At 44.5% G+C, this 26,378-nt stretch overlaps 1 protein-coding gene across 1 annotated transcript; it reads left to right on the forward strand.

Moving 5' to 3' along the window:
• Positions 1–26,052, forward strand: VWA2 (von Willebrand factor A domain containing 2). Its single transcript, XM_067299561.1, has 14 exons — positions 1–30; positions 1,581–1,642; positions 2,273–2,347; positions 5,555–5,688; positions 8,315–8,424; positions 14,420–14,614; positions 14,989–15,122; positions 15,912–16,044; positions 16,829–16,884; positions 19,289–19,396; positions 20,202–20,783; positions 21,112–21,663; positions 24,904–25,026; positions 25,816–26,052. The coding sequence occupies exons 2-14, from the start codon at positions 1,591–1,593 to the stop codon at positions 25,947–25,949; spliced, it is 2,388 nt and encodes a 795-aa protein (XP_067155662.1). The 5' UTR covers positions 1–30; positions 1,581–1,590; the 3' UTR covers positions 25,950–26,052.
• Positions 26,053–26,378: the final 326 nt, after the last annotated feature.

Genomic DNA, 26,378 nt, shown 5'->3' on the forward strand with positions numbered 1-26,378 from the left:
ACTGAGGAAGCAAGAAACTAAAACTGAACAGTAAGTCCAAGATCAAACAGCAAGTCAAGTCTGAGACCAAGAGAAGAATCTATATTCAATTCCTCCCTCTAACTCCGACAATACGTTCCTTCCTGTAGGAGCTAATATAGAGAAATGTGTTAGAAACTGATAATGGTCAAAGATTGAATTATGGACAGGTAATGTGGGAGACCACACAGGAAACTCCAGGAAAGCTGTTTCCTGATCTCTGTTTCTCTGAAGTGTGAGGCTTGCCAGATTATGCTTTCAAATAACTGGCACTTGGACTGATGGGGAACAGGCCTATTTTGGTGATTTCATTAACAAGTGTAGGTTCTTCCTGACTGTTTATTAAATATATCATTTTCTGCAGAGACAAAGTCTTTCCTGTGAAAAAGTCCTCCCTATTTTCTTGGAAAAACAATTGCTCAATAGAGCTAGTCATTAAGAAATGCACTTATTTGTCTTTACATATGGAAAATCTGCTTTTACAATGAGAGAGGGAAACCCAGCCTGAATCTGGTCAAATTTGCTCTACTAAGTGCACCCTACACTTTTAATCCACAGAAAAAATAAACATGCATGTTCTAAATAGAAAGCCTAGGCCTCTGCCAGACATGCTTAGTCTAAATCTGGGCATGCTTGAAAGTGTCACTGAAGTCCCCCTACAACATGATGGCAGCTTTTGTGATTTCAAGGGAAAAATGAGCAGAGAATTGGCTTTGCTGGACAGTTATATGTAAAAGCATCTCCCCAATAAGCCAGTCCTCAGAGGAATGTAAGGAATGAAAGAGCCCACGGTGGAGTGTGGATGAAGGCCTGTGATGATGATGGCCAGCAGCGCTGGCTGTGGAGGGCTCCATGGGACCTGTCCCCCTCTGCTGCACAGTGCAGATGCCCTGCAGGAACGGTCTCTACCCAAAGGAGCCTGCAGCTCTGTGGGAGGTGACACCCCCAGGTGGGGTAAGGCCGTGCTGAGGTGGCCAGCAGGAACCCAGATCCTAGCCCTCCCTGCTGCCCCGAGGCAGCCGTCAACCCAGCCAAAGCCGTGGCGGGTGCTGGTGGGCATGGCTCTGTCCCCACACTCAGAGGTGTGCAAAGCCCTGGAGAAGTGGGACGCGGCACTTGGCTCTCCACTGGCCTCCCCCGGGGCGGTGGGAAGCACGGGGTGCCTTGGTGGTGCTCATTTTGAGTGTATAGAAGTGGAAGAAACTGCAAGGAGGGAGGAGGGAGGGAGAAGAGGTCCAGGGGTGGCTGTGGAGGGAAGTTGAGGAGGGGAAACTGGACAGGTCCCTCCTTCCCCTGCAAAGCCTGCTTTCTCTGGTTTTGAGAGAATGAGAGATCAGCCTATAGGGAGAACTTTCTTTCCTATCATTCCTTCCATCTTCATGTTTTTTTCTCCTTCTGTTTCCCACCCTTCCCCCCAGGGTACTTACAGTGCTTTTGCCTCTTAGATCAAATGTTTATGAACTCACCATGTGAGACAACCAGCAAGGAGACGATTAGCTGTGGCTACAAAAACCTGCTTTAGGAATTGAATTAATATTTCTTTCCCTTTTTTTTTCTTTCAGATTTTTCACCATGAACCTCTTGCTGTCGTTTGAGTCCATCTGCATTTTTCTGCTTCCCCAAGGTACGTTTAACATTGCCTTTTTGCATTGGTGTGGCTCTTTCTCAGGCACTTCCACTGTCTCTAGCTGGAGTTCTTGCCCCAAGGTAGAAGAGCTGGGTGTCTTTCCAGGAGGTTTAAATATAAACCTCTGAAACATAGTTTCACACAGGAGGGGAGAAAATAATATCTGAAGAAACAGCTTTTCTGAGAATTCAGATACATTTGACTGATTTGAATGTGAAAAGAGTATTTTATATGAGAAAATTTGATAATTTATGCAGTATGTTTTTTTCAATGCAATTATTTTGTGTGTCTGTGCTTATGACTATAATGTTCAGAGTCTAAGTCTGGCCTAGCTCTTGTTCTAGTACTATGCCCCTGCATGTAGTGAGCAGAGGGACTGTCCTTTCTTTGCCCTGGAAGGAGGTCCTTGCCTATTTTCAGGGCCTCATGCTCTCTGACTGTGTCCCTGCCAGAAGTACTTTCTTCCCTTAGATACTCTGCCGTGCTATATCACTAAACGATTCTTGGTGAGTGTAAAAACACCAACAAAACAGCTTTTTTGCTGCTTTAGATTAAAGCCTGTATGTCTGTTTTGTTTTAAAGGCAGTTCCTAAGGTTCATGGGTGGTTTATCTGTTTGATCCCACAGTTTTGCTGGTGTTGGGTATACAAGAAATTCATGCTGACCAGGAGATGATTGTCAAGATCTCAGCTGCTGGCCAGTGTAAGTTTGTTTTTATAAAGCAAGACTTATACTCTCTAAATTTCTTCTTCCCTTGTTCTTCTGCTTGTTGTTCTTTAAAATCTCTACTCCTAAGGCCATAACTTGTAACACTTACTTCAGTAATGCCTCCTGGCTTTTCTGGGCTGTGCAATTTTAATCCTTCATGTGGATTCATACTTCCTTAGTTTTAATTAGTTTCTGTTCTGCCACCTCTTACCACCTTGCAAAAGCTACTCTGAACCCCATACAGTATTTCAGTGTAATAAACTTTGACTTCTCACAAAAAATGAATCATGTATTTGACATGAGACAATATGATCGTTCAAGCAGAGGTGTCATGACCAATATCCCACAGCAGTGACATGCCCAGCTCTTACATCTGCAGCCGGAAGATGGTTGTAACCACTGCCCAACTTGCTATTCAGGTGGTGAAGCCTGGCATGTAGAAAGTGAAAAAATGGTGGAACGCTCTCCATCCACTCTTGTCTATATTTTTTTCTTAATACCACTCTGGACCATGCTGAAGAAACAGCAATGAGGGAGGACTGCTGTGGTGCAAAGGAAGAGAGCAGCTGGTTTTGATGAGGTGGTGTTGAGCTGTGTCCTTTACTCTGCCTCCTCCAGCAGCTGCCAGCCATGGGGAGCATCCCTGGGGCAGGCACGGCCGCTGAGTGAAGGGCTGAAGCGAGGAAGTGCTGTTCTGGGGGGACCTGGCACCCTTGATGCATTTGTTATCTGCGGTCATCACATGCTGACACAGGGTGTTTTAGAGGCAGAGCTCCCATTAGACTGCTATGCATATCCAGATGGATAGGAGCCGTGTGTTCCCCCTTCCTTACAGAGTATGGCTTTGAGACCTCTTCCTAGCAGGTATCTCCTGTGTGAGGTGGGCTGAGGTGGGGTGCGAGCTGTGGGCAGCCCACCTTTTTTGTTATTCATAGCGCATCATGCTCTGGGCTGCGTGGGGGAAGGATGTAAAACAGGCAACACCACTAGCAGACCCCATCCAGTCCTTAAAGTTCCCGGCAGTGCTCTGGCAAGCACAGCCTTATGGCTGCCTCTGCCCTTGCTTGGCTTTTCCCTGATCAGTATTAGCGCTCCTGGGATGGCGACCCACCCTGTTTTTCCCAAAATTTGGCCATTTGCTGGCCAGCTGGTCTTTTCATCAGTTCCTTCAGAGCCTATTTCAAGTGATCCTGATTCAAGGAGTCATGTTTCATTACAGATTCAGTTCAAGATCAGGCCTGTTGTGTGGTTTATTTTTTCAGGCTTTAAAGCCAGCACCGGCCATAATGCTGTGAGCGCTGTTCACTGGGCTCCTGTTGGCCAGCAGACCACATGCATCTACAGCTCCCCTGATGTACATGCAATCAGCTACTTATAAACAGTATTATGCATTCTCCTGTTAGCCATCATCTTCTATTGTCTGTCTGTCAAGTGACAAATTACATTTTTTCCTATGCCAAACATGCCCTCCAGCCCCGTCCCATAGCATCATGCTTTCAACTCAGATTTTTCATCCTGCTGTGCTATGTTTGGATGTTTCCCACTTATACAGATCATCAAGAGTCCTTTGATGGGCTACAGACATCCTGCTCACTAGTCTGTTCTGTAGCTACTTACCGGGGCAAGTGCCTCATGGCCATGTCTGTGCAGCTGCAGAAAGGAGAATTCCCACTCCTCAGCCAGCACAGGACAAGCCGCCAAACTCTGGAGCAACTCAAAGATCATTTCTCCATGGTGCATTTGCCATTCTTCACAGTCCTTTACTGGGACAGGGGCTCAGAAGCCCTCTCTGAAAGCCTGGGCAGAGCAGACCCAATCTGTAAAGTGGGGGTGCAGGTGGGCACTCTGGTTATTGCATCGCCGTGTACGGATCTCAGTTGTGAGGGCAAGGCTGAAGGAGCCAGGGTGGCACTGGCGAAGGGACCTTGCTCTGGCTTGTCCCCACTGCAGAACTGTATGGAGCGGTGGAGCTGGCTCACGAAGGACAGAGCTCCAGGGTGAGTGAGGTTGCACTGTTACAAAACCCAGCGACCCAGAAGGGAATTCTTTAAAACTTTCAGTCCCTTGTAATCTGGCATTAGAAAACCCTAATTATAAATTCAGTTTCTTGCGAGCAGGAATGATCTGGAAAAAATGGTGATAAGATGTGTGGGGATAGTGGAGGGGCATCATTCAAAAGTGCTCCTTACAGCTGGGCTGTTCAAAATCTTGTTCCAGAAGAAATACTTGATGTGCTTCCCCCCAACCCCTATTCAGCTTTTCAATTCAATTTCCCTTGAAGATGGTTTTAGGAAATGCTGCAGAGATTACTTAAAAATTTCTGTGTTAATGCTTTGAAAATCTATCTTCAGAGTCTGCAGAGACTGTCTGCTTAATCTGTCAGTGAAATTGGGGGCTTCCACTTCAGTACACCCAACCCAGAAACTTGCACTTAGGAGCAGGCGTGTTCACACAGGCGGAGGTGATACAAGGACGTGTCTCTGAAGACAGGATAATAGGCAGATGTTTGTGAAACGTGTTTCTGTCAGTGCCTTGGAGCTGTTCGGAGAGTTTGTGTTTAGACAGAGTGTGGTTTGAAAAATTCTTCATAGATGAAACACATCTGGCTGCGCTGGTCTCCTACAGGTTGTGAAGTCCTCCTGCGTTAATGTCTGTGTGTTAGGCCTCGAGATACTGCAGGTCTTCTGCACCCACGAGTCCCTGTCACCTCTCCCTGCTGCTCAGCCCCCTCCCCGTCCTCGCATGGCGAGAGCTGCTGTCTCTGCCGTTAATATTATCACTGAGTGGGCTCCTAAGACCTGTTGGCATCTTCCTTTCACTGAACTAATAAAGCCGGTCGGGGGACCTGAAATCCAGGGTGAAGGTCTTTCAGACTTTGAGGGCTGAATTGTCCCTGGCGCTGCTGTAGAGCAGGAGCGTGTGCAGGGTCCTGGCTGTGAACATGGGGGTGCCCAGGCCTGTGCTCTGTAAGTCCATTTGTCTGGGTTTTCTGCTGCTTGCTCTCTTCTTGCAGAGAGTGAGACTAACAAATTCAAATGCTTTTACTTTCTTTCAAATGCTTTTACTTTCTTTTTGTTTTCTTTCCCCTTTTTTTTTGTCGTGTTTTCTATAAAATCTGCCTGCCTGAAATCTGCAGTCACCTGTGAATGCAGTCCCAATGTGAGCCCACAGTCTGATGGTGTATATCTTGTTCTCTCCTAGTGATGCAGTGCTCAGCTTCGGTAGATATCCTTTTCCTCTTGGATGGCTCCTACAGCATTGGCAAAGGAAGCTTTGAAAGGTCTAAGCACTTCGCAGGCAAACTCTGTGATGCCTTGGACATCAGTCCAGACAGGGTGAGTGTCAGAAATGTCTCATTTTAGTTTGAAGCAGTTTGGCACTCTTTGTAAAGGCCAGTGATAACGCATTGAGTGAAATCCCAAAATTTAACCTAGCAGCTACTGTGGGGTCAGAATATTTATTCAGAAGGTTTATGAGTTGGTGGGGCTCAGTGGCACTTCTCAGTTCTTCACTGATTTAAACAGTTGCATTTGGTCTTGAGAAAGGATGTAATCTTTCAGGTTAAAGAACATGATTTGGGTTTTTTAAGTGATTTTTATTTGATTTTGGATGCTCAGAGGCAAATATAGAAAAAAGTTGGATCATTTTGTTGTTGTTTTTTCCCGGGGAAGTAGCAGAATTTGTCTCTGGGAAGTTAATCACCTCTCTGTACAGATGTAAATGATACAGCCTGTTTGTCCTGGTTCTCCTAGAAGATCTCTATTCCAAAATAAGCCCAAAAGGGTGGAAGGGAAGGATTTCATCGCAAAGCAGTAGCCATGCGCTGATGTCATTTGGGGATCTGTACACTGCAGTAGGTCTTTTAGATGTTGCTGAACTCCCCACCTGGCAGTGGGACTACAGTTTCCATGGCTGACATGAGTGCCTTGGAGCATATGTTTTTACTTCTGTGAGATCTTCCATTACAACACAGTTGAGAGCAGGTCACAGTTGGGTGCCCTGTTCTTTTGTCTCTGCATCGCTTCCCTCCTCAGTGCAGCTGTAATTCTTTCCTCAATAAAAAATTGGATGCTTTCTCTCTCAGCAAGCCTATGAGCACCATCTCCTCACGCCAGGGCTCCTGCCACTGAACGAAAGGGCTGCAGCACAGTGTTTTTAAATACTGGTGATCCATGGAGACAGTGTGGGACTGACTAGCTGGGACTTTAAGTTAGAGTCCAAGTAGGTGTTATTTACAGATAACCAATATAAAATAAACTAAAATAAATGGGCAGGTGTGGCTAGGTCAAATTCTTGTCCATTCCTGTTTTGGACCTTGGCTCAAATCAAAGTCTAATTTTGGGCATCGAGCAACTGAAAGGATTGACAGGAGCTGCATTGCTGTGGTAAATGTCCTCATATCCATTGTCTGGGCACTCTCAGGTCTTACCCACTCCCTGGAGCCAACCTCTAGTTCCTCTGTGCCTGAATCAACAAGTCCTGGATTATGTCTGAGGGGATTTCAGGCCAGACCTGGCTGAAGTTCCAGCTGCGCATCCTGTCACTCATTACACAGATTTGGGGCACATGATGGGGCAAGGTTTCACAGCCCCCTGCCATCCCTAGCCGGGGGCCTTGGAGTGGGTTGTGATGGTTGCTGGACTTCATTCCCTCTTGGAACCTCTCTGAATAAATGTCAGGTCATTGGGGAAGGACATGGCAGGGACATGAGGTCTCTGTGTAGCAGGATGAGGAAGCTGAGATGGGGTCAGGAGTGGGTCTTGGGGCATGCTGGGGCTTTGAGGATCCTCCAGTCCATGCCCAATTCTTTAGAGAGGTCTAGGAGTGAAGGAGGAAGAGCCAAGTCTTATCTTTGCTTTTGGTTCCCACAAAAGGGATGCTTAGACTTGTACCTAAAAACTAATCTCCTCCAGACCAACTACTGTCACTGTTTCAAGCCCTAAAACCAAAACCTGCTGCTTTGCCCATTATTGTAGGGTTCAATTTCTTTTGGAAGTTGAAATCACCATTTCACCTACCACTTTCTCTTCAAAGAAATCTTTCAGCCTTCGGCTCTCAGGTAGCAGCTACATAACATATGAGGCTTTCCATGGCCTGGGTGATGATGGTGATAAGTCAAAGTGTGTGTATGAGGCTTTGGCAGATGCTAGGTGACTCAGATTAAATGGGTATTCCCTTTTTTTACCACACAGTAAATTAATTGGAAGTAGAGACTTGCAACTAGGAAACAACTGCAACACAGACTTAGGCAAATGTAGAATTTGGACATTTGATATTTGCAAGTTTTTGAGTTTGTTTGTTATTTTTAAATACCATCCTCTGTTGTCCCTTCCCCTACTTTTTCTGTTAATTCTTATGTAGATAGGACCTAAGCTCAGTACCTTTTTCACCTCTGATCATGTCACATTCCATAAAACTTCTTGTAAGGCTTGAGTGAAATATTCTGGCTGTTCTGCTCAGTACAGGTCATTTACTCTGTTTATTTACATTTTTCAGGCATTTTCAAATATAGAAAATGTTTTTAGAGGAAACAGTGGAAAAATAATTGTCTTGTGTTGCCTATTGTGCTCAATGCCAGAAGGGGCTGCTTTTCATAATGGAAAGATTGCATGCATAGTGCCTAAATGGTTTGGTATAAAAAGTGTTATTTATAAACTTATTACTGTCCTTGAGGCTACTATATCCTTTAAATGGATAAATATAGATCTTGAACTTGCCTGTAACTGCAACAGAGGCTCCCATGATGTTTGCAGATGGATTTTTTTGCCTTATATGTGGTCTGTATAAGCAAGTCTGTGGTGTATGTTCTCTTTGAAGAAGTCCATTTAAAATGCCAGTAGCTCAATGTGCAGGACAGTGTTTGTCTCAAAACAATTCAGTGTTCCCAAATCTGTAAATTGATCAAAAGAGCAAAACTCTCCCAAGCACCTTTCTTTCATACTCTTTAACCTCTTCTTTTAGGTCCGCGTGGGAATGATACAGTTTAGCTCAACTCCTCGCCTTGAATTCCCTCTGGATTCATATCCAACTAAACAAGAAGTGAAAGAGAGAATTAAGAAGACTGTGTTCAGGTCAGCTTATTTTACAGCTCTTCTCTTTTTTTGGGTTGTGAATGATCTCTAGCATGAGAGCTTTTTGAGGTCTGAACATTTCCACCAACGTGATATCCCCAGGAAGGGAGCTGAATGAAAAGCATATGCCAGTGAGGTCTTTAATCCACAGTCTGCTAAAAAAATACATCTTGGTCTGTTTTTGTTAGTGAAGGTTGATATGCTGCGGGGAGAAAGTTTTCAGTGTCCTGCTATAACATGACTAATGACAGCATAGGGGAGAGTTTTCCGTACCCCTTCTGGCAGGTCTTTCTGGCCCTTCATGCAAGCATGTGGGTTACATCCTTCCTCCAGCTGACACAGAAGAGCTAGGCCAGCTTCCCCCCACAGAGCTCTTCTGGGGTGCTTCTCAGTCATTTTCTGGGTTATTCATGAGTGACATACTCACAGATTCACTGAGTTGGCCTTTTAGAGGGAAAACCAAGTGTAATGTTCCCACATCGCTGAGGCAGAGGCAGAACAACATGTATCTTTGTTCTTCAATGATTACATCCTCCTTTGTGCTATGGCGTAGTGAAGAATTGCTAGTTCCCTTGAAATCTGTGCATGTGTGTCTGCTGAATTCAAGAGGATCAGGTTTTCAGCCGGAAACCTTTTTTCTTCATGGATGTTGAGACTTGGATGTCTTCCCATGACCCCAGGAAATGGAGCCAGAAGGCCAAAGAAACACTGTCTTTGAGCTTTTCAAAATCCGAACTTTTCATCTCTGAGAAATACATTTGGATCTACAGAGGACCTGACAACCATCCCAAGTAACACCTAATGTTTTGGTGATAGATGAGGTATCAGTACAGCCTGCGAGTGCCTGCCCTTTCTTCTGATGTTCTGCCTTAGGGTTAAGGGTTAGCTTGGCATTTCTCAGTGGATGTCTGCTGCCCTCAGCATAATGTACAAATTGCAAGCAAATTTGTCCACTTTTGACTTTTTCAAGCAAGATTGATTGATTGGGGTTTTTTTGCATTGCTTTTGATAACAGTTTATCAAATCAAGAAAACCTCTTGTATACTGTTACAGAGACATCTTATCAGAAAACAAGATACACTCCTGTTTTTTTAGCTACTTAAAAGTCTGTGAGAGCAGAAAAAGTGAAGCAGTGTTCAGTATCTGGCACTGAAATCCCTTGATGACAACAGATGGATGCTGACAGATCAAATAGAAATAATGACCTTGTGCTCAGCTGTTTCATCTAGTTTAAATGAAAAACTGACATTTCAAAATAGATAAAATTGTTATGGATGAATTCCAGGCATTTGGTTTCCGAAAAAAGATAATGTTGGACATTTTGGGTGAGAGCCTCCTCCATGTGATTCAGATGAGTCTTGTTCTTGCCAGTGAGGCATTTCCTGAATTCAGTGCTCTGCTCTGGGCTCAGAGTTGTGAGCACTTGAAAGGATGCATTACCAGACTGAAGTGAAGCTTTTGTGATTTATTCTGAAGCAGCCAATCTCTGTTTGTAAATCTCATCCAAATAGCTTTTGAATCCATTGGCCAGTTTCAACCAAATTTGACAGTTATCTCAGAAGATGAGTTTCATACAAATTTATTTCTTACAAGTCTGTGGCTGGCTACAGGAGAGAAACTTTCTTAGTGCTCTTTCTGAGGAAAGGCAGCAGGTAAAGCCAACATCTCCTTCCTCTTATTAGAGGAGGACCTTAAACATACTTCCCTGTGTCAAAAGCCAGTGAACCTCCAAATGCACATCCATAAGAAACTGAATTAATAAGCTTTGGTGCACAGAGACTATTTATTAACTTCCTCTAATCCTCTAGGCTCCCATGAGCACAGGTTACTGAGTTCATCAAAATTTAGTCATCAGACTGAACGTGTGCAGTACATTTTCCCTCAAGCACAGCATTTGTCATTAAAGCATCTCAATATTTAATTAGTTAACCTGTATAGATAAACATTACAACAAACCTGCAACTTAAATGTATGACAATATGATTGTATTCATACAAGGGAGATTGAGTTGACTTGTAGGTTTTGGAGAGATAAGGGGACTTTCCCATCATCCAGCTACCTAAAGAAGTCAACCAACAGGGTTACACAATCTTTCCTGCATCGAAACCAGGTCTTGCAGCTACCAAGATCATGACCTGAACTGGGGTCACCAGTTGTCTGAGATGGAGTGTGCCAGTTTACCCAGCCTGGAATCGGGGCCAGAATCCCAGGAAAAGAAATACAATGTAACAAGATTGGTAGCATTGCAACTTCTTAAGCTATAGCAATCAACTGATGAAATCTCTGCTAGCAAGCATTTGAAGCATGGTGCAGTATTCATTGGGTGTGGACAGCATGGACAGAAATGGAAACATTTGGTAACTACTGACATTTGATTGGAGAAAGGCTGGCTTCTGGACTGTGAATACAGTCATCTAGTTTATTTTGAAATGGTGGAGCACAGAGAAGGAAGTACCTTAAGGAAGAAGTTCAAAGTGAAAGGGTAGGTACTGAGTAAAAAAGCTTCTGTGAAAATCAGAGGGTAGACACAAAAGAACAAATCTGGATTTGATCCAATGTTTTTATAGAACAAGCAAATGAGCTGTTAAAGCAAAAGAAAGATGCTCAGAAAGCAAAGGGGAGTATGTTCGTATCAGCACAGCTGAAGGAGAACATTAGGCCTCCAAGAAAGGAATGATACTTCCAGTTTGTTTCCCCTTACTTGCTTTGGATGGAGATAAAAACAACTTAAAAGGCAATCACAGGAAATGATTTATAGCACAACTCCTTGGACAGAATTAGAAGACAGTTAGAAATATCTCCTCTGATCTAGTGGCTTAATTATGAAAAGGTGTGGAACATGTTCTCAGCGGGCTGGGCTTTCTCTGGTATCAAATGTTCGGTCAGGAATGGCAAGTTATAGAGCTTTCACATTGTGCAGTTGGAGAACTACCAAGAAAAGTAGAAGGAGACTCATCTACACCGGATTATAGCCCTTTGAGATAAGCCATGACAAATGTTTAACCCTCCAACAACAAAAAAGACTTAATTGCTGTAGGCAAGGGTTGGCTACAATAGCTGAAGAACTTGAAGTGCAGATTGCCCTTGGTTTTTACAGGGGATGAGATGCTTTTGCCCAGTGTGTTGTGTTGCAGTGAGGTCTTAGTCTAGTGATGGCCAGTTTGTGGCTCTTGAGCCACATGGAGAATACTAGTGGTTGAATTAAAGCTTGAATCAGTTGTGTGAGGTGGCTGGCAGCAGGGTTAGAGGTGGCTGGGTAGTCTAAGCCTCTGAGCACAGGAGGAAGCTGGAGAATAGTGCCTGCTGGGGCTGATTTCACCAAGTTACCCTGAGATCCAGCTGCTCAGTCCACCAAACCTCACCCTACAAACAAGGGTGAGACCACAGTTATCTCCAGCCTATGAACCATCCCCTGCCTCCTCTCTGGGGTCTTTGTTAGGTTACCTATGGCTCTACCTTAAACGAGTCTTTGCTGCTTGACTCATAATGTGATCTTTCCTGCCTCAACCTGGCAGAGATTGTCATTTTATATATCATTTTAGATGGCATTTCACAGTACCTAGAACATGGGGCCCAGTCTTGAGTGGTCGTCTGTAACAGTCATTTAAAGTTAAGACTTGTAAGCACAGGAGAAGGACAGTCCCTGCCCAACAGAGCTCACTATCAAGAGATAACAACTAGCGAAAATGGTGCAGCTCGTGAAAACAACCAAAACTCTCCTTCCTGGATCTCTTTTGTATATGTAACACTCCCCTTTTTATTCCCCTCTGCTTTATTTTCAGCACCCTCTGCAAAGAGGGGCTCCTTCCCATTCCATGTCCACTGTGCCATTACCAAAGAGACCCTAGTGCAGTGCAGAGATGCTGGCTGTAACCCTGCCTGCTTGCAGAGAGCTGCTCTGTGTCTTGGGTGCACTCTGCAGCCAGAGCGACCTCTCTTTTCCCTCCAGGGAAAAGCACTTTGTGCTGATATGCAATCTACCTCTTGGACAGCCAGCTCCCATCACACTCAGCAAATCTTATTCTTTAGTAATATCACAAGAAATTAGCATCTTTGACTAATGGCATTCTTTGGCAAGCCGTGCCTTATTTTTTACTAAAATTGCATTCAAGGGTCCTTTTCCTTGGGAGTTATTGCACAGCTGCAAGGCTTGAAGTCTGCCATTCCCTAATTCTTAGCAACAGCCCATTTTACCAGGTAATTTATATCACCACTGGAATGTGCCCCCTTTGGCACCTGGGTCTTGGTGTGAGTTTAACGCTTTGCTACTGTGAGGATAACTGTATGTTAAACTAATTGCTTTCTACCTCAGAAATTTCCCTTCCCCAGGGCAGAATTCAAGTACTGCCAAAATATCAAGGCAGCTGGCTCCTTGCATCTCTAGGAACTGCTTTTGTAGGATCAGGCAAGAGGGGGAGCAGATGGCTTTGTGGGGAGGACCCTTGGTTCAGCTCTCAAATATGCCTCAGTTATCTTTGGTCCAAGGTGACACACTTAGTTTTTGTATTTTCAGAAGTCAGTTTGCACACACCTCCATCCCGCCCTCTGGGACACCTACTCCTCGGAACAAAGCCCATCAATCAGCCCTTCAGGGCAGGTGGGTATGTGCAGATTTTTAGAAGACTTTGTCTGCAGCTTTTAAAAATCTGGCCTTTCATCTCTTGGTATCCCACTTATTTGTAAGCAAAGGATGACAGGACTGTCTTCATCCCACTCTCTGAGTTGCATGTATTGGAATAAATTTTTCAGAGCAGAGGCTCCCCCCCCACTTCATGATAGCCCAGACCCCAGCCCAGAGGGCTCCCAGTCACTTCCAGGACTTCAGGACACCACCACAGTGCAGGGAGTAAGTCAACTTTGGTATCTGAGCAGGAAATGAACTGAAGTGGATAATTTACACAATGTATTTAATGGCCTTACTCTAGTTCCGGGTGATCCCGTCTCCAAAATGCAGGTGGCAGTAATCAGAGAACTGGATGGCCAGCCAAAGGGTACTGGGTATACTGGTGTGTACACCAGTGGCTGGTATGCCTTCCCTATCATACCAGCGCTGCTGGTGAGCAAGCTAGCAGGTGAGGGTATTGTTTTTGACTGAGTTTAGCATGGATTTAGAGAACTGGAACATCGAGCAGCTTTTCTTAATGTTTACTTTGGTAGCATAAAAAGTACTGGTGAAGCCCTGAAGAAAGCCTGCCTTGTATTTGGTCCTCCTGAGTTCCCAGGGATATGTTAAGAAGCTCTCAGCATTTGCGTTTTCGGGAGGTTTATTACAGGATGAACAAATGACTTTTTGTGGAAAATCAAATTAACTAGAGATTAACCAGGGAGAGAAAGTCAAGTACTTTCTGCACACTGCTGAGCTGCAGACTTCTGACTCAGTTACAGGCTGGAACGTATTGCTTCCCTGTCTTGACTGTTGGTCTGAGAATGGCAGAGAAACCCATGGAGGGAAAGGGACTGTATGCAGCAGGAATATATGACCCATTTATATGTCAGGAGAAAGAAAAACATTTTGAGATGCTAGTCTTTGTTCATTTTGTCCAATTGTACTGTATTTCTGGCTTGATTCCAACTGGACTACAAGGTACTGATTGTTAACCACCTCTTCCACAGAACTCTTAAAGAAATGACTGCAATTTGCAGATGGAGAAACTGAAGCAATTGAGTCATTTGCCCGAGATATAAATAAGATTCAAATGTCCTAGAGCACAGGTTTCTGCTCGGCTTGCAGGAATGCTCCACAATGTGCTAGGAGTCCTCTGGAGACAACTATGGGTAGAAGAAGGGGGACATAAGGGTAGGTAGATGGGATCTATGGATAGAAAGATGACAAAAACAGCATTAGGCAACTCTGTGGATGTGTTGTGTGGCAACATGCAGAAATATGCTGAGTTCCCTGCTACCAGAGGGTAGAAATTTGGAAATCAAATGGTAAATTCAGTAACTGAAGAAAAGTTTGGTTCTGCTTTTCCAATTCTATCTTACTTCTTTTTAGAGGTGGGAGCACAGAGACAGGTCTGGCTCTGAAATACATTCTCCGCAAGGGATTCCCTGGTGGCAGAAACTCGACTGTCCCTGAAATCCTCATCATCGTTTCAGATGGAAAGTCCCAGGGCAACACTGAAATACCTGCAATGCAGTTGAAGGAAAGGGGGACCACAGTTTTCGCAGTGGGAATCAAGTTTCCAAGGTAGAAAACTTTCTCGCAGGGTTGAAAATGGAGGTCCAGCTAACCAAACGGCAAGACCTACTCAGTGAGAGATGGTGGAGAGGTCTTGAGCTAGATATGAATTTTGGGAAGAGAAAAGGAGAATTTGGGGTGTAACACAGGCATAGAGGAGTCACTAATCTGAAGGACAAGAGTTGGTGAGGGAAGCTCTTCTACTGAGTAGAGCTATGCTACTATGTAAGACTAAACACACCAGAGCCTTGAAACTCTTTGAAGTGTGTTAAATTCTTGTATCAGCTCTCTGTTTGCTGCACGGGGCTTGTTTTGACGCTTAGTTCCTTGGGTATGACTAAGGGTCTCTTTATACAAATGGTTGAAGCCCCCTGGGTTCACAGGTGGGAGGAGCTGCATGCGCTGGCTAGCGAACCCACTGAGCAGCATGTGCTTTTCGCTGGAGATGCCACTGATGCTGCCAACGGCTTTTACAGCACCCTCACCGGCTCTACTGTCTGCAGTACCCCATCTCCAGGTAACCCCCTGTCCTGCCTTCACCTTCAAACCTGCTTTTTGAAATTTGATCATGTCTCTGAGTGAGAAAAGGTGAGGCGGTGTCAGAAATACTAGACTCAGGAAGCCTGAAAACCCTGCCTTGGAGCAAACAAATTGGAGAAGCCACGTAGCACAGAGCTGCTCTACAGACTGTGGTGTGATAACAAACCAACCAGCTCACCTCTAACTGAACTTACAGGGGAATCAATAGGTGTTGCACTCTGACATAATCTGTTTCTGGTACCCAAATGGGATGACTTGCTTACCAACTACCTCTCCTGCAAGCTGCAGGACCCTAAATCTTTCTTGGTTCACCCCCAAAAATGGGAATATTGGTCCTTGCTCATGTCATGGTAGGTAGAGGGATAAACAGTCATCTTAAACCTTCTGATGGGCTTGGCTGTGTGATAAGAGATAGCACTCATAAGAGATAGCAAAGTTACCCACATGGGTCCTGGAGTGATCCAGAGGTAGAAGAAAGCTGAATGCATGAATGCCTAAAGCAGTGGTGGAGCCTGAACTCAGCGGTGCAAGTTTTACACTAAAGCAAAGAAGGCTAAAGTGTGAGTACCCCAGAAGGTGAGGTAGTCTAGTGTGTTTGTCATTCTCTTCTGGGGTCTCACAGAGGGTTCTTTGTTGACTTGTCTTATATGCTTGTTAGCAGGAAGGTGAGGAAAACTAACCTGATTGTAAAAATGGTGCTCCACTCCCTTACAAACTTTGTGCTTTCAGGCAATTGCTTTGGATTTGGATTTTCTCTTTGCTACAGACTGCAAAATTGAATCCCATCCTTGTGAACGCAAGACCCTGGAGACTGTGAAAGAGCTGGCTGGAAACTATGTATGTTGGAAAGGTTCAAAGCAGCAAAATGCAGTGCATGCTTCACTGTGCCCATTTTACAGGTGAGATGGGCATGCATATCTCTCAAAGTGAGCAGGGCAGAGAGAAGTAAGAGATAGTAATAAGGCTTATACCTGACCACGACTCTATTGAGATAAAAAGCCCAGGGAAGACTGAAGGAAACATGGTGTCTAGGCCTAGGAAGAGTCAATCCCTCCTCCAACAACTGGCCAATCTGAGAGGCAAAGGAGGCTGAGGAACTGAGACACAGAAGCAGAAAATGGTTTGCCCAAGAGGCCAAAGAAATTAGAAATGGAACTGGGGTTATGTTTCCTACCTGTGCAACCATTACGCTTTGAGGCAAACGCTCTTGCACATGTGTTTGTTACCTGTTCTGTGCCACAGGTTTTCTAGGTCTGAGAATTTCTTCCCAGTCTAGCCCTTGCTTGTCCACTAGCCATTACAGTTGTATCAGTTGTAAGCCAGAATTAACATTGAATACAATTTTCTTTTCATTCCAAATTAGAGCAAAAAGTTTAAAATCTCTGTAGCAAATAAAATAAATCATTTGAAGCCATTGAAACACATCTGTAATATTTAAATGTAAAATGTTAAAGTAAAATTCAAAAGCAAAAGAATAAATTTGATGAAATTATGTTTTTTCTTTTGCCATCCCACTCAGAATAGACATTTTTCTTATGAAATATTTGTTTTGAAAAATTGTCTTTTCCAGGGAAAACTTTTTCCATTGAAAACACAGTGAGGTCAACCTTGAAAATAACTTGTTAATCTTTAAATTCATGATAGGTTTTATTCTTCTGTTTATTATTAATCTTCCTGTTTCAGATGGAAAAGAATCTTGATAAAACACCCATCCAGATGCTTCCGAACAGTATGTCCAGGTAGGACTTACCTTTTTTTGAAATTTTATTTACCAGTACAGGAGAAGTAATAAATAATGAATAAAAAGATGGGGTTTTACTCTCACTTCTAAAAATGTTGCTGCTAAGTGAGGGATTGTGATCCGTAGCAAGAAGTTGATATTGTGTCATAGTTTGTTGCCTCATTGTTATTTATGACCAGAATTCTTCTGGATTAAAATATCTCCCCATCATTTGTCCTTTCACTTGAGGAGCTGTTCACTCATGACTAGCTCATGTTGCTGGTGACCGAGGCTCTCATGGCTCCCTGATGTCTGCAGGGAGTTAATGTTCTCCAGCTAAGGGAACGTGGGATGAGACGTCTCCATCCATTCACTTGGTACTGTGGGCATCATCAGTTTAGCAGGGAACCTGACACTTGGTAATTGTCAACGTTTTTTTTGTGACTGTGGAAATAGTTACACTCTTTGAGTTCTGCACTTAACTCCTTCTCTTTGCTTTTTCAAATGGCTTTATTTTATTTGACAGTACATCGTTGTCAAGACTCCATGTTTAATCCCCTACTTTGGAGAGGATATGCAGTTTGCTTTCTCTTGCAGACTTCTGTTGCCATGAACATAGTGTATGAGTTAAAGATTGGTTATTGAGAATGAAATGGATCACTTCAGAATTATTCTACTTATGTCATTAACATATGGCTTTAGAGGTGTGTGTTAGGGTATGCCTAGAATAGGGTAGGAGGGAAGATGTTCAATGACAGTGCAAGAGATGATCAGAAACACAGCTTTGGTCAGGAAGTGCTAATTGCTTGAAACCAAATATCCTGTGAAATTCAGTCAAGTGCAAGCAGGAATTTCAGTGAACTCTTGTGCTCCCTGGCTGGCTGTTTGGGTTCTTGGCCCTGCAGGCTCTCTGCCAGCCTGGGCAGGCAGTCTCCCTAAACACTGCAGCCAGCAGCACCGTGTCTGGGCACCAGGGCTTCTTGGTGTCAAACTTGTGCTCTCAGGACCCCGGTTTCCTTCTCCCAGGAACCTGGACTTGAACCAGAATCCAGACTCCATTGGGAAGCCCTAAAATGGCCAGGTAGCATCTGCCATCCTAGTATACTGTTATGCAGTGTTATCCTGTGATACAGACTACTGTTGACTTTCCAGATGCCTGGACTGCTTTCTCCTGGCAGGCAGCAGGCAGGTCTGTTGGGATGGATGGTGGCCCCTACTGCCAGGGCAGGCAGCAAGATAGGCTCTGGGAGGGTTGTGTTCTCAAGCACCAATTCATGCAAAATCTTGAATTACAGCTGATAATGTCAAAGAGTCTTCAAAATAATAGAGAATAACCAAGCTTTGAGTAAAATGAGGATAAAGGAGAGAGGGTTTCTGTGTGTCTCTCATCACACTGCTGTCACCAGTTTTAACTAGCAGCAGCTTGTCTAACTGGACTGGCTCAGGTGGTGTTATATTTAAGCATTAGCCTTTAAGGAGTCAGTTTTCTTTATTCTGTGCAAAACTGAACATTTCAATGATGCTATTCCCCATGTGCCAAACACCTGACCAGAACTGCTTCACCTTAGCTCAGTGTTTGCAAGCTTTGGTAGAACACGTTTTGTTTCAAAAACTCTGTGGTTTACACTTCTTAAAAATGTCAAGATCATGGAACTCCATATCCCTTCAAATTTTGACATTTGAATTCAAAATTCAGTTCAGTTTCTCAGGGAATGTCTTAGAGAAGACAAAGGTTAAAGAAAAATGAGATATGCTGAACCTGCCAACTCTTAATGGTGCAAATGCACCTTGTCCAAACGAAATACGAGCAATCGAGAAACCAAGTTTTGATTCCTTCTTTGCTAGTGTAAATCTGGAAGGGCTGCATTAACCTTAGTAGTTATTCTATATTTGCATGAATGTAACTTCACTGGCATTATTCCAAAGCAAATGAAGTAAGGTCACAATCTGACTTGTCTTCTTCACAGCTACCTATTTGAGAGTCATCCCGCACTCTGAAATGGACAGTGTTGAGGAACAGATAATGAACTGGAACAGAGCTATCAAATAGCACTTGCTAAGCAGACTCCTTAAATGGCTGGAGCTGCCTGTGTGGGGGATGGATTCATTCAGGTCAAGCAAGCTAAATTTGAGAAGTTGCTAATGCGGTTTATCTTTTGCAAATTAATAACACTCTAGCAAATCTACAGAAACCTCACAATTTTGCTTTGCCATCTGTTACCTGCATAGGGAAATGCTTGGAGACCTACCAACGACGTTGAAATTGCCTTGACTTGACTGAGGGCATATATGCTCAACTCCACAGCATGATGGGCTGAATTTTGAGCCTTTTTCAATTTATGGCAATGTTTGCACTGGAACAGGATGGGAAGGGGCAGACTCCCTGCTGACTCCCTGTCTTTCCTTTCCCTGGTTCCTTTTAGACCCTTGTGACTCCCAGCCATGCCAGAATGGGGGTACCTGTGTCCCAGAGGGACTGGACAAATACCACTGCCTGTGCCCAGTGGGGTACGGAGGAGACATCCACTGCGGTAGGTGTGAACCTGCATTCTCTCTCCTTCCTTCTTGGCTATGTCCTGCCTTTGCGGTGCCCATTGCATTGCCATACAGATGGCTGGGGTTAGGCTGTAGCCTGCCTTTGGGCTTTATTCCAGGATACAGGCTGAGCTTTCTCTCCCATTGGTTTAACATCACTGACTAGTCACTGATAGGCCTTGGACTTGCTGCCCAGAAATCTTATGGATATTGAGAGCACCAAAACAGAAGGTCACACCCTGGTGTGTCTACCTTTATTTCTAAACACAGGCACCACATGAGCAGCAAAATAAACAAACTGAGAAAGATGTAGCAAAAGGGTGTGTGTTGGCTCCCCTTCTGCACATGTCAGCCCAGAAGGGACTCCAGATTTGGGGATTCAGCATGAGAAACCTAAGAAGGTTCTATCTTGAGAAAATGCTGAGCACTTACTTCCCCTCAAATCAAGACCCCTTAAATTGTTTCAAATTGTATCAGATGAAGACTCTCTCCTTTCTCCATGATATTCTGAAACGCTGAGTGATTTCCCCAGAATACTAGAAGAGCAGAGTTTTCCATCTGAAATACCAGGAATCCCCTAAATATTTCCTGTCTCTAAAGGCATATGTGGCATCTGACCAAAATAAAGAGCATTCCTGGCACAGTTGTCCTCCAGCTCATGCAATGCCTGGCAAACCATTTAGCTTGCTAGGCAGAACAGCCCTTCACCATGCCACAGCATTTCCAGCAGGCCCCAGCTGAGGCGCCCAATGTGCTTGTCTTTTTGCCCTGCATACAACAAATTACCCTCTCCCTTTTCAGCACCAAAGCTGAGCCTTGAGTGCAGCGTGGATCTTCTTTTCCTGATGGACAGCTCAGCAGGGATCATGCTGGAGGGATTCCTACGTTTCAAGGCATTCCTAAAGAGGTTCCTTCAAGCTGTGATGGGCCAGGACTCACCAATAAATGTGGGAGTGGCCCAGTACGATACTGATGTGAAGATACCCATTGAAGTGGGGCAGCACAAGGATGTGTTCAGTCTCATGAAGAGTATTGAGGCTTTGAATTTCAGTGGAGGAGGAACTCTGACAGGCAGAGCCCTGTGGTACATTGCACAGCATGGCTTTAAGAGCACCCCAGTCTTCGCAGATGTACAGGATGATCTCCCACGGGTAGTTGTCTTGCTCACTGACTCCAGGTCTCAAGATCCAGTGGCAGAAGCAGCTAAGTATGCGAGGGACCGAGGTCTTTTCCTGATTGGCATAGGCAGCAGCTTCCTGAGAGCAGAGCTAGCTGAGGTGACTGGCAATCCAAAGCAGACAATCATCTACTCCAGCCCCCAGGATCTGTTTAACAAGATCCCAGAGCTGCAGAAAAGAATCTGCAGCATAGACAATCCTGAAGGTAAGGAAGGCTGTGGCGTGTGCATTGTGGGAGAAGTTTGTCAAACTGTGAGCAGGTGTTTCTGAACTCTGCTGAGGAGGAGAGAAGGTCAAAAGACTGAATGTCTTTGTTTTGCTTGTGTTAGTCATGGATCCAGGGATTAAATTTCCTTTGCTGCCTTTTATGATGGAGCTGTATCTGTTGGTGCTAAAGGATCATAGATTGCCCTTCACAGTCAATGATCAGCAATAATGAATTTTGCCTAGTATTTGCCCCACACCTGGGTTTTTTTGGTCAGGAAGGAGTATATATATTCTGAAAAATACAATGTTTGCACTCTTTAATCCAGGCTGCCAGGCTCAGTCCCTTGATTTGGTGTTTGCAGTGGATGCTTCAGCTGGAGTTGGCCTGGAGAATTTCCTGCAGCTGAGAGACTTTATCAGGAGCAGCTCTTTCCACTTCAGCATCAACCGGGATGTCACCCAAATTGGCCTCGTGGTCTATGGCAGCAAAGCTTACACTGCATTTGCATTGGACACCCACACTAGCAATTTAGCTCTTCTCCAAGCCATCAACCAGCTGCCCTTCCTTGGAGGTTCAGCTTCTGCTGGCAGTGCCTTGCTGCATATTTATGGTGATGTGATGACTGTGCAGAAAGGAGCTAGGCCTGGTGTCAACAAGGTGGTGGTGATGCTCACAAATGGAGGTGGCATGGAGGATGCAGCTTCCCCAGCTCAGCAGCTGAGGAACAATGGCATCTTGGTGTTTGTGGTTGTCATTGGAGATGCACAGAGGGACATGCTGCTGAGGGTTGCTGGGTCTCCCAAATACCTGGTCCACATCTCCTCCTATGAAGACCTGCAGCATTATGAAGACCTTATTGTTGAAAGAATCTGTGAAGGTAAGAACATCCCATCCTCACTGCTTACACAGCAGTGGCTGTTTATAACCACTGGCTGGTTATAAACCTTGTAAAATAGGCATAGAGGGGACTTCCTTCTGTAACCCTTGTAATCATAGATTTTCTGATGCTTTATAGAGCAAGTTTGATATTATCATTTACATTTAACAGATGGAGAATCCATGACATCAATATTTGGTGATTGCCCAAAGCAATCCTCTAGCAGTAGGAACCAGCTTTCCTAAGATCCAGGCTCTGTGTGACTGGCTCTTTCCAGGCCTGTCAGATCTAGGTTCTGCATTCACTGCAAGTACAGGAAGGTTTGTTTGTTTTCTGATGTTGCTTTAAACCTGTATAGTTTGCTGTGCATTATTGTATCCCATGCAGTGTGTTAGGAGGTTTAAAGGGGACACATTTCCACAGCTTATGGTGTTGGTTCCTGGAGTGAGGGTTCTGATGCCTCCTTCAACAGGTTTGTGCTTGGGCGTTTGCAAAACGATGGATCTGAAACTTCTTTTTCAACCTCATCACTCCTGCTTCTGCTTAGTGTCCCATTACTGAAGTTTTCAAGTAGGCCTTGGATTTAATCCTAAAAGCAGAATCTGTCTGGACTTGAAGACTGCAGACTGTTAAGTAAACGGAGGTCTTCAGACAACTTGTGATTAGTTTTGTTTGCAGTACCATATTCTTATCTCCAAAGCATTCAAGGGGGCAGAGGTTTTTACTCATGTTTGTGCTAAAAAAGTGCATTTTCTTCAAGGCTGCAAGGCCAGTCCCCCACTGTAAAAAAAAAAAAGTCTCTGAAATCAAGTTTGAAACACTTGTGTGCTAAGTGTGAGTGCTTTTGATTGATTTAAGTGTGCTTTTCAGAAAGGTAAACAGCCCTGCTTTGTAGATATGGTGGTGGAGAAAGTGCTTCCAGTTGCTTGTTACACCAGCTAATCTCTCCGCACTCAATTCTATGCCTTATTTCTCATTCAAAATAGCCTGAGTTTAACGTCTAGCTATTTGGTCTTGTTAGGTTTTAACCCTTTTGTAAGATCAAATGAAAAGGCAAGTTGAGCTGTGCTGTGAGTAACAGCACAAAGATCCCTCTTATCTTTTGGCATGCCCCGGCTCTTTTAGGGTTAGAAAGAACTAGAGAACTGTCTCTTCTGAATGAGAAGTCTGTCTCCCGGCAGACCTTTGCAGACAGTGTCTACCTTGAGCTTTTCAGTGTGCTTCTATTGCAGCGATATTTTCAGCTGTATTATTACAAAAACAGTCTACTGTACTGTGAAATTAACCACAAGGCCATGGATGAAGGGAAAGAGATGACAAGGTTCAGTGATTCAGGGTAATAACATATCATTTCCTGAGACTGAATTACTGCTTTTATTTCTTGTGCAGGTAATCAGTATTTGTACTGTATGGGCTGGAACCAAGGACGATGTACAGATAAGCCCTTCATTCAGTCTTCTACTTCGAGTCCAAGACTCAATAACAGAATCATTGTCTATGACTTTTAAAAATTATGACTTGTCATAAAAGTATATGAAAAACAGACCCTGGCTCTGGACACCTAGAATATTGTATTTATTCTGATGCCTAGTTGAAAAGAGACCAGTAGCAAATGACCCAGGGATCTAGAAGAAAAGATCCCAAACATTAAATATATATGATATGTGATTAATGGAAATACAGGCTCCTGGGATCATCAAAGGGTAAAATCCTTGAAGTGAGAGAAGCTTATTTAAGATGACACTGTGTTAACAGTAGGCTTATAAAAATGGTGTCTGGGCTGAACAGCATGATTCCCCCAAACAGGGAACACTAGATTATACTGTGGGGCAGTCTTGGAGGGAAGTGATAGTTGTATGGGATGTTGAGCAAAGAACAGGGCCCAACAGAGTACCAGGAAAAGCTCTCTGTGGAACAGCCCATGGCCTGGAAGCTGAGCTGTGGGTCTACAAGGTCCCTTCCACTTTCATTGCCAGTGGCTCTACCACCCTGTGATGAAAGGGAAGGCCTCCTTCCCTGGAGATCCACTGTCAGGTAGGACCCTGTCTGGGATGTCTCAAGATGACAAAAAAGTTGTTGAAGCCAACTTGGGCCCATATAAAATCAACAAGAACTGAAGATTGAGATCCCTCAGACCTAGCATTTGGCTACTGAGAAACTGAATTTCAGTGATAGTTTTGCCTATTTTAGGTGTACGTTGAGAGTTGATGTGCACATGTCAACATTATCTCTACAGAGAGAGCAAGAATAAACTGCTGTCATCTACAGTAATCATTCTGATGGATAGAGTATAGAGTTTGTGTTTTTTCCTCCTTCCTCCTTTCTGAATCTCTCTGTTTCCTTTTGCTACTGGAGAGCAAAGGGCAAGGTTAGAAGGTCCAAACTATACCATGTGGATGTTCAGTGAAGGAATTTCACATCCTTAGCAATGCTATGGCAGAGCTGCCAAAAGACTTGGAAGCAGATCCCATTGGGATGCTGCTACTTAACCTAACATATTCACAGCAAGGCATCATGAAACACTCCGAGCCCTGCTGACAGCTGAGGTCTGCTGCGTTAAGAGGGTAGGGAAAGCTGTCACATATTTCACAAGAACAGAGCTAATAACAACTTGGGTTATGGTTGCAAGCTTTTCTCTCAAAACCGCCAGAAAGAGGGCCAGAAATTTTTCCTGCATTGTTTTCCACTCATGCCATCCCTGCTCCAGCTGACTTGTCTCTGCTCCTCACTGATGCAGCCTCAGGTCCTCTCCTGAGGGGAGAGACAGGGTGGGCTCCAGCTGTAGCAGTGGCGTTTGGGATTGTAAACTGGTTGGAGCAAGGGATGTGTCTTACTCTGTTTTTGTGATGTCTGGATCTGAGGGGTTTAGAGATCATTGTGTGTTCAATGCACAGCTCTGAAGATGCTTTGTCTTGCTGTTCTTTGACATTCAGCCTGATGGGATGTTACTCTCTTAAACTTTATATTAGCCTCTAGATCAGAACATCTAGCAAAGCTATTCTCTTCCTCTTCTCTAGGTTAAATACAGGTGAGTTTTGCCTACAAAGATGAAGTTGTGGGCTCACCTCCTCCCACCATATTAATGTGGTTTTCCCAGCCCAGAAGCCCCAGATGACATTTTCTGAGGCCTGGAGTATTTAATTGCTGCCATTTTTACAGCACTCCTGATGGATGCTGGTCCTACCTATTAATGCTTTGTAGATGTGCCTGAGCCTGCTGTTCTGCTTGTGTTTGTTGCAGAAGCAAAAAGCCCCGTGAACCTGTGCAAACCCAACCCGTGCATGAACCAGGGTGTATGCATCCTTGGGCCTGGGAGCTACCGGTGTGAATGCCACGGCTGGGAAGGACCCCACTGTGAAAGCAGTAAGGCTCAGCAGATGGTACCTGCAGCAGATGTCCTCTCTTCTGCTCAGCTCCTCTCAACTGTTACCAAATCTGCGCCTCTCTCTTGCATGGGGACAGGGCAGTAACTCTGCAATAGCTGTTTGGTGGCCAGGTGTTGGTGCTGACATGGTCTCCGTCTCACTGGAAGTACAGAGGTTTGGGCTGGTGATCTTTTCCAAGTGAGTGTTTGCTCTGCCCAGGCCCTGCTGCATTAGGGGAAATGAGGACACCTCTCAAGAAGCTGTGTCCCGTCTTACGCATTTACAAAGCGAGTTGACTCTGTGGGAAGCCCCAAAAGGGCCTAATGATTTTGATCTTCTTCCACTCTGCTCTGCTCTCCTTCTCCATGGACCTTGTTAGAAGACAGTCCCCTTGCTCTGGGTCTGGCCTAATTTTAATGGGAGGGAGTTGTCTTTTTTGGAGTGTGACCCTGTATTGTTATTGGCTTTCAATACTTTCCATGGTGCAAAAGCCTTCCACTGCTTTCTACCTCTTCAGCAATACAGCAATGGCCAGGAGGTAGTAACTCCCCAGCCTCCCCAGAGCTGGCACTGTGCCCACAGTGGGAAGTTCTCGATTAAGAGAGTTTCCCCCCCGCTCCAATGTTGCACTTATCTGAGCCAAGGAGCTCTGACTTCCACCCTATCACCTCTAACATCTGTCAGCTAAAACCAAGGGTGTGCTTGTTGGGTTGTAAGGAACTGAGCATGAGTTAATTCCTTGGTCCTAAAGCCCTTATTCTGCTGCTGCATTTCTATTCTGCAACAGGAATTGTCAGCGGTGATTCTCCGAGATCCCTAGTCCTTCCTCCAGACTCCCATATGCAGCAGAGTCCACGTGGGTTACAGCACTTCTCCAGAACTCCCCGCCACACTGAAAAGTATGTGGATCAGAAACACTGACACAGATGCACTGAATGCTCCAGTTCTCCTCCTGGGAATGCTTGCTTATGGCCACTTGTGAGCACGACCTGACAAGCCACCACTGTCCTCTGCAGTGACCAATTTACCCCTGCCCAGAGACTGCACTGATGCCGTTCCCAGTTTCTGCATCATACAAGCTGAGCTTCCCAGTGCTCTCTTTCTTTTTGTATCAAGGAAGTATTTGTGTTTAAGTATTTATTACTGGTATTTTGAGTTTCCTCATCCAGGCTCTAGTGCTGTGTGATTTTTTTTTTTTTTTTTAACAGACTTCTTGACAGATCTTTGAGGTAGTTAGTCTGAAAATACAGTAAAAGTCTGAGTAATTCTGGTGCTCCTGCTGAAAGGGGGTAAAGTAGACTACATTCTGCAAAGGTGAATGTTTTTAAGAGAGTATTGAAACAATTGAAA

Source organism: Apteryx mantelli, chromosome 7 (assembly GCF_036417845.1).
Source record: "Apteryx mantelli isolate bAptMan1 chromosome 7, bAptMan1.hap1, whole genome shotgun sequence".
NCBI lineage: Eukaryota > Metazoa > Chordata > Aves > Apterygiformes > Apterygidae > Apteryx > Apteryx mantelli.

What these genes read in the sequence shown, in the direction of transcription:
- VWA2 (XM_067299561.1), top strand. Translation starts at nt 1,591, where the DNA reads ATGAACCTCTTGCTGTCGTTTGAGTCCATCTGCATTTTTCTGCTTCCC. An exon ending in GATCTCAGCTGCTGGCCAGT is followed by an intron (nt 2,348 to 5,554) that starts GTAAGTTTGTTT and finishes GTTCTCTCCTAG; the next exon opens with TGATGCAGTGCTCAGCTTCG. An exon ending in GTGGGAATCAAGTTTCCAAG is followed by an intron (nt 14,615 to 14,988) that starts GTAGAAAACTTT and finishes CTGGGTTCACAG; the next exon opens with GTGGGAGGAGCTGCATGCGC.